Raw genomic sequence first — 14017 nt, forward strand, 5'->3', positions numbered from 1 at the left:
ATTGATAATAGCATATTATAGGCTCTTTCAATCACAAATATAATCCTAGATGCTTCCATATTCTAAAGTTATGTCCAACTAAACTTCTTCTTCTCTACATTTCAAGAGTTCAACCCTTCAACCGCTGTTCCTGATTGGTGATGAAACAGCTTTCTCACATCCTGATGCTTCTTTCTGCTGATGTGTCTGCACCACTGCCAGCTTCCTCTTTTCTCACGATGTTGCTTTGTTCTGTTCAGGTTTGACTGCACCAACACCAAGGCCTCCATCACCCTGTTGCACCCGCCCCACAGTGTCCCTGCGTCAACGTGCCAGCTGTGCTTGCTGCTTCTTTAGGGATCCATTTCTTCCCAGTTTCTTGGGCAGATGCTCCACTTCTTACTGCTGTGTCCTCAGACTTCACCAGCATCACCTCCAGTATTCCTAAATAAAGGTATTTCAAAGGCAACTTGCCTATCCAATGCTACACTGCTAAGACAACCTGGGAGCAATACAAGCTAATAATTTCTCTATCTCTTTTCTGTCTCATACACCAGCCAAGATATCAACCCGAGCTGCAGACTACGCATCTTTAGCTTACCTGGTGACACTGACCTCTCTATGCACTCTTAACATCTTATCACATCACATTGCTCTTCTTCTGCTGTTGTGGTCATAGGGTTAAACTGAATGTTAAAGGTCTGGCCATGCACCTTGCAATCATAGCAGCTTCAGGCTTTGCCATTCTGGGGTAAATTCCAGTGTTGTGACTTATATTTGTTGGCCTTCAGAAACAGGCTTTAACCAGATTTAGATTTAGATTTTCAACATGATTCCAAAATGAGAAGCACCATTTAATCTCAGAAGATCAGAAAGTACTGGACCCAAGTGAGAAACATATTTCTTTTTTCTGATGGGAAACCTTTATGTGATGAAGGATTCAGGCACTAGCTCTTGACATGATTTGTGACTTCCGAAATTAAATTATTCACTTTTTTGTGAATTGTACATTTGGAACTTCTTTTCCCCTAAGAATGAAGAGCAGAAATAGCAAAGCACACCAAATTTAATTGAGGGTCTGTATAAGAGACAGTGGGTTGTTCAGTGGAATGAGAAAAACAGGCGCCTGTTTCTCTTCTTGTGCCCCCACACAAACCAATGATAAAACATAAGAAGGCTTAATGTCTGCATTGGGTGACAGGGGAGTAGGCAAAGAAACTGAACTGTGGCATATGTATATTTGTGTCAAGCTTATGTGGTCTTTATCTCTGTGCAGCATGCAGGAAGAGAGTGTCTCAGGAAATGATAAGGTCTGATTGCCTGGAGAGAGGAGGAGGTTCATTACTGCTGTGACAGTTGTTGAGTTAGTTGAATTAGCAGCGAAGTCACTATTTCTCTCAAGACTGAATTTCGAAAATATCTTTTCACCAATTGAATATATAAGATTTGGATGAGAGAAAGAGAGACGAGGGGGGGGGGGGGGGGGGGAGAGAGAGAGAGAGAAAGAGAGAGAATGGCAACGGGACAGTCAAGAGATACATTGATAAAATAAATGGAAAAATGGGAAAATATTATAGGGAAGATTGATAGAAAAGGGGTTCCTGTGTGAGAGAGAGAGAGAGAGGGAGAGAGAGAGAGAGAGAGAGACAGAGAGAGAGAGAGACAGAGAGAGAGAATAGCATGTGAGAGAAACAGGCAGTGTGGGAGGGCGGAAAAGAGGGAGGGAGGAAGTCCCACACTTCAGGACTACTAGTGAAGCGTGTCAGCTGTTACTTATGGGAGGAGGCAGAGGACCTCTGCCATCAGTGAGGAGCGAGGTGGGAGAAGTAGAGGAGGAGAAGAGGCGCCCGGGTGTATGTATGAAAGTGGGGTGGAGAGACCCTCCTCTCTCTGGGTCAGCCGACAGAAGATGAAGAGCCAAATCACCAACGCCCTCTCCGACTTCTTCTTCGAGTATGAGACCCCGCGCCAGGTGCTGGTGAGGAACAGGAGGGTGGGAGTGGTGTGTCGACTGATCCAGCTGGGGGTCCTCGCTTACATCATCGGGTAAGACCCACTCCTCTGTTACATTTTTGCAGCAGGCAAACTTAAAGAGCAGGAAGGGCAGCGGTGGCTTTTGCATGTTTGAACTTGCCTGAACTGACACATTTTGATGCAAAATTACCTTTTTGCAGTGACCCCCTAAATTCCAACAACTGACTCATTCCAAGCACGTGTTGTTATGCTTATTTCTTGCTGGCTGAGCTGTAGAGAATGACATAACCGTGATATGTTATTTTTGGATTGCAGGACATAATATAAGAACAAAATGTATACAATTTGGTGAAAAAACCCAAAACAAATACTGTCATTTTATTAAGAAAGGCATCTTATTTCAGTTAGGTGAGCTTGACATAATTGAAACTGGAGGTATCCTGCCAGGAACTGTTGACACGGTAAACAGACCTATCTGGATTTGAGAACTGTTGTAAAAAATAGTGACACAACTGCTGGCTGCGGTGAGGACAGAGCAGGAGCACGAGATTGGAGGAGACATATCTCTTATCACCAGTCTTGACTAATGCCCTTCTCTGACACCTACATTCAAGTTGAGACAACGTAACCGCATGATTGTTAACTTACGCTTGTTGCCTGACTCAAACCACACGCTTGCTATTACATGTTGGATCGCCTACACATTCGGGAGAGAAATTCTTTGGAAAGGCGAGCTTGGTATCACAACACACACAGGTTTCCTTTTTTTTGTTGCTCTGAAATTACTCATGGACTGTGTGTGTGTATTTGTGTGTGTGTGTTTTTTGCCTTTCATGTCAATGAGCGTACATCTGTGAGCAGCAGAACCTGAGGAACTGTGTGTGATGAACAAGCTGAGGCATATGCTCACACAGATAACAATCAAATATTGCCCAATTCACTGCCAAAGAGCACAGCCATATGTTACCTCTTGCTGGTGATGTTGAGAGGTGACCGACGAAATGTAATAGAGAAAGACAAATGTTAGAGTATCTTCACTCGCTACCAGCAAGGTCATATCAAAAGAAAACCGCCAGCTGATTTAAACTGATCTGTTGTGGTCCATCTTGTCACTGTGTTTGATCAAGGCCATTTCCCCAGAGTGCTGCTGTTGTTCCTCGCAGAACAACAAGCTTTCACTGAAACACGCGGTGATGGACTTTTCATGATGCAGAACGTCAAAGGTGGCAATCATCAAATAGTCATCAGCATCATCACCCCTCCATCACCCCTGATTTCTTTAATCTGAAACCTCGATAAAGCTCAGCTGGGGGATAATGTGAAATGTCAATATGGATTTTGTGTGCACTCACGAGGAAAAAAAAGTAGTCAAAGTGTCTTTCAGAGGTGTTGGTCCCTCTTGTCGCTTTTGGTATCGGGGGATCGCTGTGCATGAGAGACCTCCTGCCCTTTTTCCTCCTTCTCTCCCTCCTTCCTTCCTTGGTTCCTTCCCTCCTCCTGTCACCTATTTTCCCCAGCCATCAGGCCACATTAGGCCTGGCTGTGATGGGCACGGAGGGGGATGTGATTACAGAGCTGTCTAGGATTCTCCTCTGCAGGAGCCGGGCAGCAAGCTGACAGGTCGGATCACAAGTCAGCCTTCCTCTCTCAGCACCGGAGCAGACAGCTCCGGTGCTGCGAGACAGACACCAGCAGAGTCAAAGAGAATGGACAGGAGCTCAACCAGTGTTAGTCTTACCAGGAAATTTAGATTTGTCCTAGTCACATTTTTTGTGTGTAATTCCCATCAACAGAACTATGAACATTTTATTCTAGGGTTTGACGCACTGATTTAATGGTTATATTTTTGTCCTTTCACTATCTAGACTACTCCCAATCCTGCCTCAGTCCTGGCGTATATGAAAAATGATGCAGCTATTAGGGTTATTACTTACTCCATAAACACCCTTGCTAAAAAAGTTTGTGTAACTACATTTCTACAACGTTTGACAGAATAGAACACTTTGCACAGATATGTCACAAAAAAATCCTAGACAAACTGTTTTGGAAATAATTTCTTTTAGCAAGTCAAGGGGGGTGATTCTTATTTGATCACCCCCTTCTTATTTGACAAATAAGATAAAGGCAAAAAAAAACAAAGCCCGATTTAATGGAAAGCAGCAGCTGCAGCAAACTGAATGCCCACTCTTTTAATTAATTCTCATCTTGTCACTTTTAAGTCGACAATAACGGCAAACCATTGTTTAAATTTCACAATGATTAGTTGTCATCGTGCAGTAAAGACCGTTTCTTTTTTTTCATTATAATTTTTCTCAACAAAATGAAGACTAATCTCAGTGGCACAGTGTGCTGGGCAGAAAAGCCTTGAGCACATCAGAGAGCCCCCCCCCCCGCCTCCCTGTTCCCCCGTCTGCTGGGACAGATACAGATCTTACTTAGATTGCTGGTTTGGAAGATCCTTCCCTTATTTCACGCTTAATTTCACATTTATGTGCTCCATTTTTCTCCACTGCCCCTTGAATGTTAGGTCTTACTTTCATAATCTGATTAGCCTAACTGATAGAAGTAACAGTTGTGGCGTTTAGTTTGTCGTGAGTACGGCTTAATTTAGGAGAGATGGGTCAGTACGTCTGTTGCTTCCATAGCGCACAGAGAAATGTGCCATAATACATGCTGTCCTGTAGGCTTGCTGCCAAGGACTTATTGCTTTAGATATCCTATATAAAATCAGCATGTGTGTGTAAATAGGTGTGAAGTATTGGCCAATTTACCTATCATACATATAACCACCAGCTGTTACCCATACTTCCTGGCCAGACTGACAGACAGAGCCACACAAAGGTAACTGTGTCTGTCACCTCTCTTTAAAAAATAGGTCTAATCTGTAAGATGAAATCTATGCAGGAGCCTGAACACAAAAATTTCCTGCAACCCATATAGAATATTCATCACATTCATTCCCACTACTTAATATTCTCGGAGGTGGATGCCTAGCTATATCTCAGTTGCCCCTGGTTTGCATCTGTTTGCACTGATAACCATGCAAGCTGACATTTTAATATGACATGCAGATACCTTGCAAATGGTGTCTGGGGATCTGTGGTATCAGCTGAAAAAGTCTCATGGTTGGTTTTAGGCAACAAACAGCAACTACTGACCACAGCTGCAACAGGAAAGTAAAGACAAAGGATATGAGTCACTTTCTACTTCCACCACTTTCACTTTCTAAACAGTGGACACTTATAATAGTTCACTGCAGCACTGTGGTGACTGTTACTTTACACATTTTGTTGTAACATAGAAAAAATATTGTCAAATCTCTGTGCATTTGAGGTGCAGTATGTCATGATTTGTCCTTGTGGTGTCAAAATGACAAGCAAGACCACCACTACACATTGCGTAACCACAAACACATGCATGTGTCATATAGCGTGTGCGCCTGCGAGGTGTGCTGCCGGCATGTGGAATAGATATACAGAAATGTTGACATCACCAATAGATATGCCCTTGCCTGGGGCGGGGTGGGGCGGGGGGGTCAGAGATGGTGACAGGCCTAACACTCCCTGTGACCTATCGCTGTCCCATGCAGGTGGGTGTTCATCTATGAGAAAGGCTACCAGTCCACAGATACGGCCGTCAGCTCCGTCTTCACGAAGATGAAAGGAGTGGGCTACACCGAGATGGACGGGGACGAGAGAGTCTGGGACGTGGCCGACTATGTCTTCCCCCCGCAGGTTGGTGATTGGCCGGCTGCGTGGGCCTGCACTGATTTACTGAAGCCTTTCATGGATGCAAAAAGTTTTAGCGTGTGCAAAACCAATGACATCACCCCTGATTGGTGGCAAATTGCCTTGCAGTTATCCCAAGTCTTAGTGCTGACTTTGAACATTTTAAAGGTTTTAGTCAATCTGGATAATAGTTAGAGGTCATGAAGTGAATGTCCATATGTGCATGTCAGAGTGAATGAGCATCAGGATGAGTCAGGCGCTTCTAACTTTGGCCATCAAGCAATGTCAAAAAGCTTTACACCCTCAGGAAACTCAGTCATTGTTCAGATTACGACAAGTTCAAAGTGTATTCCTGTTTATTTCCCCCAGTGCGTCATTATAGCAGTGTTGGCAATACAGTGTTGACCTGAGAACATACTACATCCGTGTTAGTTTGAGTTTATGCCAGATCAAATCAATTAAGACAAGTCAGATGTGTTCTACATAGATTGAAAGTTACTGTCAGTACATAAATTTGTCCTTGATCCACTATAATCTGCCATTGTCAACATGAAGGTATCTCCCTGCTTTTCGAGTTATTGCGTGCGTCCTGCATAAAGTTGGGCAAACAACCTGCCAAAGGGGAGACTTTGGTCAAACATATTCCTTTGTTTGCCTAAAATGTCGCTGGGTCTCGTTAACTCTGACAGAGGAATAAAGAAGACACAATGAAGATTGCAGTGTTTGCTTTGAGGTGTGGGTGTGGGCCATTGCAATCCCTGACAAACAGGATGAAAAGTTCCTTTAATGTCTTAGTCAAAACAATTTGATCAGAAGCCTATTGACCTACCTTCAGCAATTATAGTGTCACTGAAAGCCATCTTTGGGCATGAAAGACGCATTTGTCACCACAGTTCATCTCTATTCTGCAATCCATCTCTGTGTCTGACTGTGTTGCACAAACAGACATTGCTTTATCAATTTACATAATCGGTTGGATTGATGTTGTTTAGGGACTGATTTAGCGCTGTGTGTGACAAGGTCACAGGAATTATTCCACAGGACGAACATCATGTTCTGTATTTGGCCTCTGTGATGAGGAACCTAATGATTTACATGACCAGAGGAGAACACAGTGGTGCAGGACTCAGCATCTTGTTTTCATGGTGACATCTTCAAAATGTTACCAGCTTACAACAGGAAAATTCCCAAAGACATAAAAGGGTAAAAGACCTTTCACCAGGGTCAAACGCAAATCTGAATCGTTTCAGCTGGCATTGTGATTGGTGGAGAAAACCATATGAATCATTTTCAGAGGAGAGCAGGAATTTGAATGCAGTGATGATTTCACAGGAGGGATCCTGATCAAAGAAAAGATAAATTGATGATTGGGCAATGATGATTGACAACTAAATAATGTTTGACAACATCAGAATCAAATTCTAACATGTTCCCTCTCCCAATCCAAAACCCCTCAGGGAGACTCATCTTTTGTGGTAATGACAAACTACATTATAACTGAAGGCCAGCAGATGGGCAAATGTCCAGAGGTATGTGAACATGTTCCTGATTGTCTCTCTTTTTTTCCTTCTCTCTCTCTCTCTCTCTCTCTCTCTCATTTTCACTTCCATAAAAAGTAAAACAAAATGCAAAGTGGGTCTTATCATTCCAAATCTGTTTCCATAATTGGGTAGCTGTCAAATTGTAGCATCGATAGTGAAAAAAAATGACTGTTTGCCCAAAGACTAAATAAAGAGTGGTCATCTCATATATCATACCACTCTAAAAATAAAATTGTTTTTACATTGTAACTCTTTTATAATACACTGGTCCCTTTACGTACACAAGCATGTGCACACACCGACCCCGATCCCTTGTGTATTACAGCTCGCTGGCAAGCACCGCTGCAGCTCAGAAGCAGACTGTGAAGGAGGGAGATTCAAACGTACGGGACATGGTAAATCCTGACGGCATGACAGTGTGCGACCTTAACACTCCTCACTGACTAACCGTCTGTCCTCTTTGTCCAAACTCACTTCCCCTTACAACTTCACACACTTCACATTTAACCCTTTTCACATCCTTTCACTGTGAAATTCCATTCTGATACACTTCCTGATTCTGCTAAACAGAGATCAGTTGGGTTTTTTTCTGTATCGCGGTTTGTTTTGCGAAGGGCTTTAACTGTTTAAGCCCTTCTCAGGACACATGATACAGTGATAGGGGTATGATTGATTGAGAGAGCTGCAGGATCGCGTTGTATTTGCAGAGGGTTGTGGTTCATTGCGACTAGCTGTTTGCCTTGTACAGTAGGAGCTATAATACACTCGCCCTGAATCATTGGAGTATAGCCACTAAGATAAACATTTAGACTATTCATGCATTCCCCTAGTCCTGCACCATGAGAAAAAAAGTGATTAAAATCAACAACTTGAGTCTTAGCAACCAAACACAGTGTGTGTATCCGTCTCATGGCTTGTTGATTATTGAAGCGTGCAAACATAAGTAAAACCCTGCCTTAAACAAGTAGACACACACGCATATGCAGAGGCACACAAACATTAACTCCTATGAACAGACACAGATCGTAAAGTACACAGAGACATTAAAAGCAAACAGCCATTCAGACAAAAGCTTTTCTAATAAGTCCAAATATAACCAATATAACCGCAGCCAGGTCAAAGAGCCGTTACATAAATTTATGGTCCTCCATCTGTCCCGGGGTCAAATTCTGAGCCTTTCAAGTCCTCTGTATCAAACATCGACTTCAATCAGACAAGTGTTGGCTGATGCTTTAGATCTGTCTGTTTCAGAACAGTCACATTCACCTTGAGGTGCTTGTATCCTTGTTGAGGCAGCAAACTGTCACGATCCCTGTAGACAACTAAACAGAGGGGGCACCCCCGGAGCTACACAGGCTGGTAGGCTTCAGCGAAAGGTCAAAGATCCAGCTGAGTGACCAAACACCCTGGGGGAAACTGTCTGTGAATCTCACACTTATCCAACACACGATGAGGGAGACTGATACCAACGGAGCTAATCACATGGAGGAAATTGTATGTTGGGATCAGGGCGAGATAAAGCGAACCGCTATTTCAGCATTTGCTTCCCCCTCAGTGGGGAAATTTTCTTGCGTGCCTCTGTTGATACTGAATGTAGATAAGGACGAAAAGTAGAAGTAGAAAGTGTTTAATAATGCTTTGACGTGGAAGCCCACGTCCTCTCTGCCTTTGTGCCAGACACACATATTGTACTGTTGCTTCTCTCTTGCTCCACTTCATTATCACTCATCATAACTCTCGTCTGTCCCCAAGGACACATGACGGGAGTCTGTGTGAATGACACTCAGACGTGCGAGGTGTTGGCTTGGTGCCCCATTGAAGACGATCGTAATATACCAGAGTATGCACAAACACTGAATTTTTTCACAACACATGATGACACTGACTTATAATGTCTGAGATGATTGATTGATTTTGTAATTATTCTGTGTGATTAGTCTGATTACATAATTGGCTGTGTATGGGAAATATAGTTTGATGACTATAGTATACTTGCATGAAGCTCTTCAACACATTGATACTCAGCTCTGTTCTGTTTGTTTCTATACAGTCCTCCTCTGTTGATGTCGGCAGAGAACTACACACTGTTCATCAAAAACTCTATCACTTTTCCACTGTTTGGTGTTACAAGGTGATGGACCCCTTTCATGTCAAATCAGATTGTTTAGATCAACAATAAATACTAGAAGAAACGCCCTAGCTTGCAAGCAGACATACTCCAAGTATGCGACAAAATATTACACACACCTTGTCTTTTCATGAAACAGAGTAATCGTGCAGATCTAGGTCAAACCTATGATCCATTATAAAACACCTATTAAATCAATTTCAGTTATGACATGGACGAGGGGTAGGGAACAGGATAAAGGAGTATTTTTAAGGCTTGAGACAATCGAGACGTGAATTGTGCAAAGGAGTGCAACTCAATACTAGCAAAGTGTCCCTTATATTTTGTGCACTCAGTGTAGAACTAACTGCTTCAAGATGAAATAGCATGAAGAATCATGAAGTGAACGTGCGTAGAGGCAGACACAGGAAAAGCCCTCCATCCATTTCATTGGCTGAGATAAACATATCTAGTGCTGAGTTTACACTTTCCTTGACAAAATGGACACACTAGACTAAATGTATTATAGTGGTGCTCAGGAGGAACAGACCTTGTTTGACCCACAACTGCCAAAGCATACACAATAGGAGAGTGGCTCATACAGAAATAGTGGGAGCGATAAACGTGATAAAACTGTTTCTTTTTAGTCAATGCATATGAAAGCTCCATTTATCACTTTGCATTATTAACCAATTGTCTTTTCAGGAGTAACTTGGTGGAGAGTATTGATGCTGGGTACGTCAGCAAATGCCTCTTTGATCCAAAGGAAGCTCCACTGTGCCCCATATTCAGACTGGGAGACATAGTCAAGCTGTCTGGCTTCAATTTCACCACAATAGCCAAAGTGGTAAGTGTGCTGCATAGGATCTTTATCAGGGAGTGAGCGAGACGGAATGACTTGCAGGTTTTCCGAGCAGTGTTCCGTTTAATTTTAATCACAATTACAGCTGCACATGAAGTGTCTTTGTTGGTATTTAGTTCCTCTTGTTGTGATGGTGACTTGCATTAGACTGTGTGTATTGCGTAATTGTGTCCTGACAGGGAGGGGCCATCGGTATTGTCGTCGACTGGACGTGTAACCTGGACCTGGATGTAACAAAATGTAAACCAAAGTACAACTTTCACGGTCTGTATGGGAACCCAGCTGAGAAAGACAACGCCAGAGCGTCAGTGGGCTACAACTTCAGGTGCTTTGAAATATTTCACTAATGTAGCAGCAGCTGACCGTACTGTAATGTGACCATGCTAACCTCATACAGTAATGTATCAGTAGAAACACAGGCATGGTACATACATGGTTGGCCTTGGTGCAGGTCCTTGACACCTGGTTAAAGGAGTTTTGATACTCTGCCATCTAATGAAAGTTTTATCAGTCAGGACATAAGGTAGGAAGCAGCTTTATATCTCTTTTTTTTTGTTTAGTGAAAAACCTTATAGAATATAGACTTATTGTAAGTCTATCAGATGTAGGCTGGTAGGACTCAATTTAATAGCCTCACTTTCAATTTAATTGTCTGTAAGTGTCTGTCTCAGCATTCAGTGCTTGGCCCACTTTCATTCATTATTCAACAGCTTATAATAAAATATCCCCTATATGTCAACTTTCATTTTCATAGTGAAACTGTCACCATATATTTATAATTATTGCACACTTCACAGTCCATCATGGACTTGAGAACCTGCTATTTGCTCTTGATATAACTCTGTCTCAAGCGTGTTAAGCTTGTACTAACTGCAGACCAACTGGAGTTTATGAATTTACTTTCCCTCAGAAGAAACAGTTCAACATGCAGCTCTGGGATTTGTCAGAAACTGGCACTTGTTATTGCATATTGTACTCCAAGACAGTCTGCTCTCTCTGCTCATGCATCAGCACAGTCATTAGTATACCATTATTTACACCACAGCCAAGGTGAATATACAATGCTAATTGGGCTGAGGGGTGTTGATTAATTTCAGATAACTGCATGCATTTTTCGCCTTCCTTGCCATTCATTATGTTCTGAGGTAACAACACATAAGGTGTTTGAGCATTATTCCTTACTAATGAGACCATTCTGGGGGAGGGATAGACACCATTCATTTGTTTAATTATTTATAGGGGTTACATTCTGTAGGTTTGTTGCTTTGTTCTGGTTCATTATCATTATGATTTACACTTATCTCATTTCCCCCATGAGATGCTACATAATGGAGGCATGATGTTGTGCTAAACAGAAGATAGGTCCTTGCAGGTTCTTGAGCAATATCATTTCAAATGGACAGATGTGCACTACGTGGGAAATGTACAGATTTACCAGACTTACCTTGACATCAATCAAAATCCAATCATTTACATTTTGCCATATGTAACATACTGTATGTCAGACATTGCGATGATTTTCCATTCCTGTTTGTAGGTATGCAAAGCATTACATGGAGGACAAGCAGCAGAAAAGAACCCTTCTCAAAGTGTTTGGCATCAGGATAGATATCATTGTGCAATCACTGGTAAGTTTGATCTCAGAGTATTCTACTTTCAAGTGAATTTCCTACCAGAGAGATGGTCAAAGGGAAATTAGAATCTTTGTCACACTGTCTTTCACAGGCAAGAAAATTTGATATCATCCCAACACTGACAGCTATAGGCTCTGGAGTGGGCATTTTTGGAGTGGTGAGTTTTAGCTTAAGTAACACCTACATGTAAAATGAATTACTCTGTCTATTGAATAATTTGTACAGACATGACATTTTATATTTTTCAGGCAACAGTAGTATGTGACTTGGTGTTGCTGTATTTGCTACCAAAGAGAGAATTTTACAAGAACATGAAATTCAAATATACAGACACACATGCACAGGTAAGCTCTATCCTGTGTATTGTCTCATATAAATTGAAAAAATATACTTGGAGCCACTCAGTTTGAACACAAGATGGCAGCAGAGAAGTGTTTAACAATAACAGTCCAGAGGCAGAGCAGACTTCAAAGTATTCAGTGGCATAATAGTTTATCTGCTGTCTCCAGGATGTTCACTGTGTTATTTCAGCTCACTTGAAGGAATGCTACAGTGCCAAGCCAGTGCATGCATCAGATCTAAAATCTCACTAACACAGAGGAGCAGTGACCTTAGACATCAGATTAACGCTGTGTTTATTTCCATGGCATTCTTGACATCATGAAAAACAGTACCGGCTATCCTTAGATATCACCTCACATAGTTACCAAGCAGTGCAGCCCATAGTCTTGTTAGAAGCTGGAAGATCCTCTCCTCCTCCTCAGGCAGCTCCCCTCTTCGAGAGCTAAATGAAACAGGCAGACCATTTTGTATTTGCAGCACGACAGCCAGTCGCTCGGTTTAGACACAAGCGTCTATTACACCCTTGAAGCAAATGCAGGACAAGTCCAAGCCACTGACCAGTGCAATGTGAGTGCATGTAGAAGCCTAGAAAGTAGAGTAGTATTCTTAATGGATTCTATCACGTCATATTTAATGATGTGGATCACTATGGCACATTACTGGACTTAACTATGTGGCTCTTGTCCTGCAGGACCCTGATTCAGAAACATGCAGCACAGAGAGAGCAGGAGCCAAAGTAAGGGGCTAATGTCATAAAACCTTGATAGGATACTAAACCACTCTGGTATCTAGCTACATACACTACTATACAAAGGTTTGGACACACCTGATTGAATGAACTATGTTATTCATTATCTTAAAGCAATTCCGATCTAAAGGCTTATGCTTAAATACTTGAAATTTGTTTCTTAGACAAATATAGTTAGAAAAAGTTGTATGTATGAAATTCTATGTATGAAATTCTTTCCAAAGCCTGTGCCTTTCCATCAATGCAAAGGGTGGTTACTAAAGAATCTAAAATATAAGATTTTGATGTCTTTACTATTATTCTAAAATGTGAAAAATAGTGAAAATAAAGAAAAATGGGTGTGTCCAAACTTTTGACTGGTAGTGTACATACATACTGTATCCTATATGGTTGGTTCTAAAATTGATCTCTAATGTGATGACTGTCTGTTTTACCTGCTACTCATGTGTAGGAGTGACCAGGGGATAAACTCACAAGCCATGGGCCATGCCACTGTGAAAGTAGACTGCACTGGAACCCTGCAATAGCATTAAGACGCACACACACACACACCTAAAAGGACTCTGGGGGACTGGAAAGGACACGGTCAACTGACATCGGTCCATGTGTCCTCTACAGAATTTATTTTCGATCTTCAGCAGCAGACCCACTCTCCACTCTCAACATGTACCAGAGCATGGGACCCTCCTCCCACTCATGAAGTCGCCCTGAGTGACTGTGACTCTTGCTATTGTGTGTAGAGCCACAGATAGTGTAGCTCAGCTGTATGTGTACTTTTTTGGGTGTAGCTCGGTTGCGTGTATTCTTGTTTTGGGTGTAACCTCGGTCTCTTACCTGTGTCCATATCCATCCATAAGTGAAAGCACAGTGTTTGGCACTTCAATGCTCCCCTGTGTACACAAATCATGCCAAACTCATCCATGACCTCTGTAACTGCGTCTGTTTTTGTTTTTTTTTGCTCACAAAGCAACTTATAGACACATAACACATGGATGTGCTACTTGGAGGCGGTCAGAGCAGAACATAAAACATTTAGTTAAGTGATTCATCCCTCATATGCAGTTTGTGATTGACAAATACATTCAATAAAACATGTACAGTG

General features: G+C 42.1%; 1 protein-coding gene across 4 annotated transcripts; it reads left to right on the forward strand.

The window, feature by feature from the left end:
* Nucleotides 1–1850: 1850 nt before the first annotated feature.
* p2rx1 (purinergic receptor P2X, ligand-gated ion channel, 1) lies at nucleotides 1851–14012 on the forward strand. Of its 4 annotated transcripts, none has more exons than XM_071521603.1 (14): nucleotides 1851–2025; nucleotides 5543–5687; nucleotides 7139–7210; nucleotides 7548–7617; nucleotides 8975–9062; nucleotides 9273–9353; nucleotides 10035–10176; nucleotides 10371–10516; nucleotides 11729–11819; nucleotides 11917–11982; nucleotides 12074–12169; nucleotides 12645–12734; nucleotides 12859–12903; nucleotides 13367–14012. In XM_071521603.1, the coding sequence occupies exons 1-14, from the start codon at nucleotides 1889–1891 to the stop codon at nucleotides 13370–13372; spliced, it is 1275 nt and encodes a 424-aa protein (XP_071377704.1). In that variant the 5' UTR covers nucleotides 1851–1888; the 3' UTR covers nucleotides 13373–14012. The 4 variants fall into 4 exon arrangements, with proteins under 4 accessions (XP_071377704.1, XP_071377705.1, XP_071377706.1 ...); XM_071521604.1 differs by having other exon boundaries at nucleotides 7548–7605; XM_071521605.1 differs by lacking the exon at nucleotides 12645–12734.
* The last annotated feature ends 5 nt before the right edge of the window (nucleotides 14013–14017 follow it).

Source organism: Centroberyx affinis, unplaced genomic scaffold (assembly GCF_046629955.1).
Source record: "Centroberyx affinis isolate AG114_WGS23_722 - 3 ecotype Tasmania unplaced genomic scaffold, CSIRO-AGI_Caff_v1 ptg000900l_1, whole genome shotgun sequence".
NCBI lineage: Eukaryota > Metazoa > Chordata > Actinopteri > Beryciformes > Berycidae > Centroberyx > Centroberyx affinis.

Bases quoted from the DNA above. Each gene is read 5' to 3' on its own strand.
- p2rx1 (XM_071521603.1), top strand. From the start codon at position 1,889: ATGAAGAGCCAAATCACCAACGCCCTCTCCGACTTCTTCTTCGAGTAT. The intron at 9,063-9,272 runs GTATGCACAAAC...GTTTCTATACAG, and splicing joins GACGATCGTAATATACCAGA to TCCTCCTCTGTTGATGTCGG. The intron at 9,354-10,034 runs GTGATGGACCCC...TTGTCTTTTCAG, and splicing joins CCACTGTTTGGTGTTACAAG to GAGTAACTTGGTGGAGAGTA.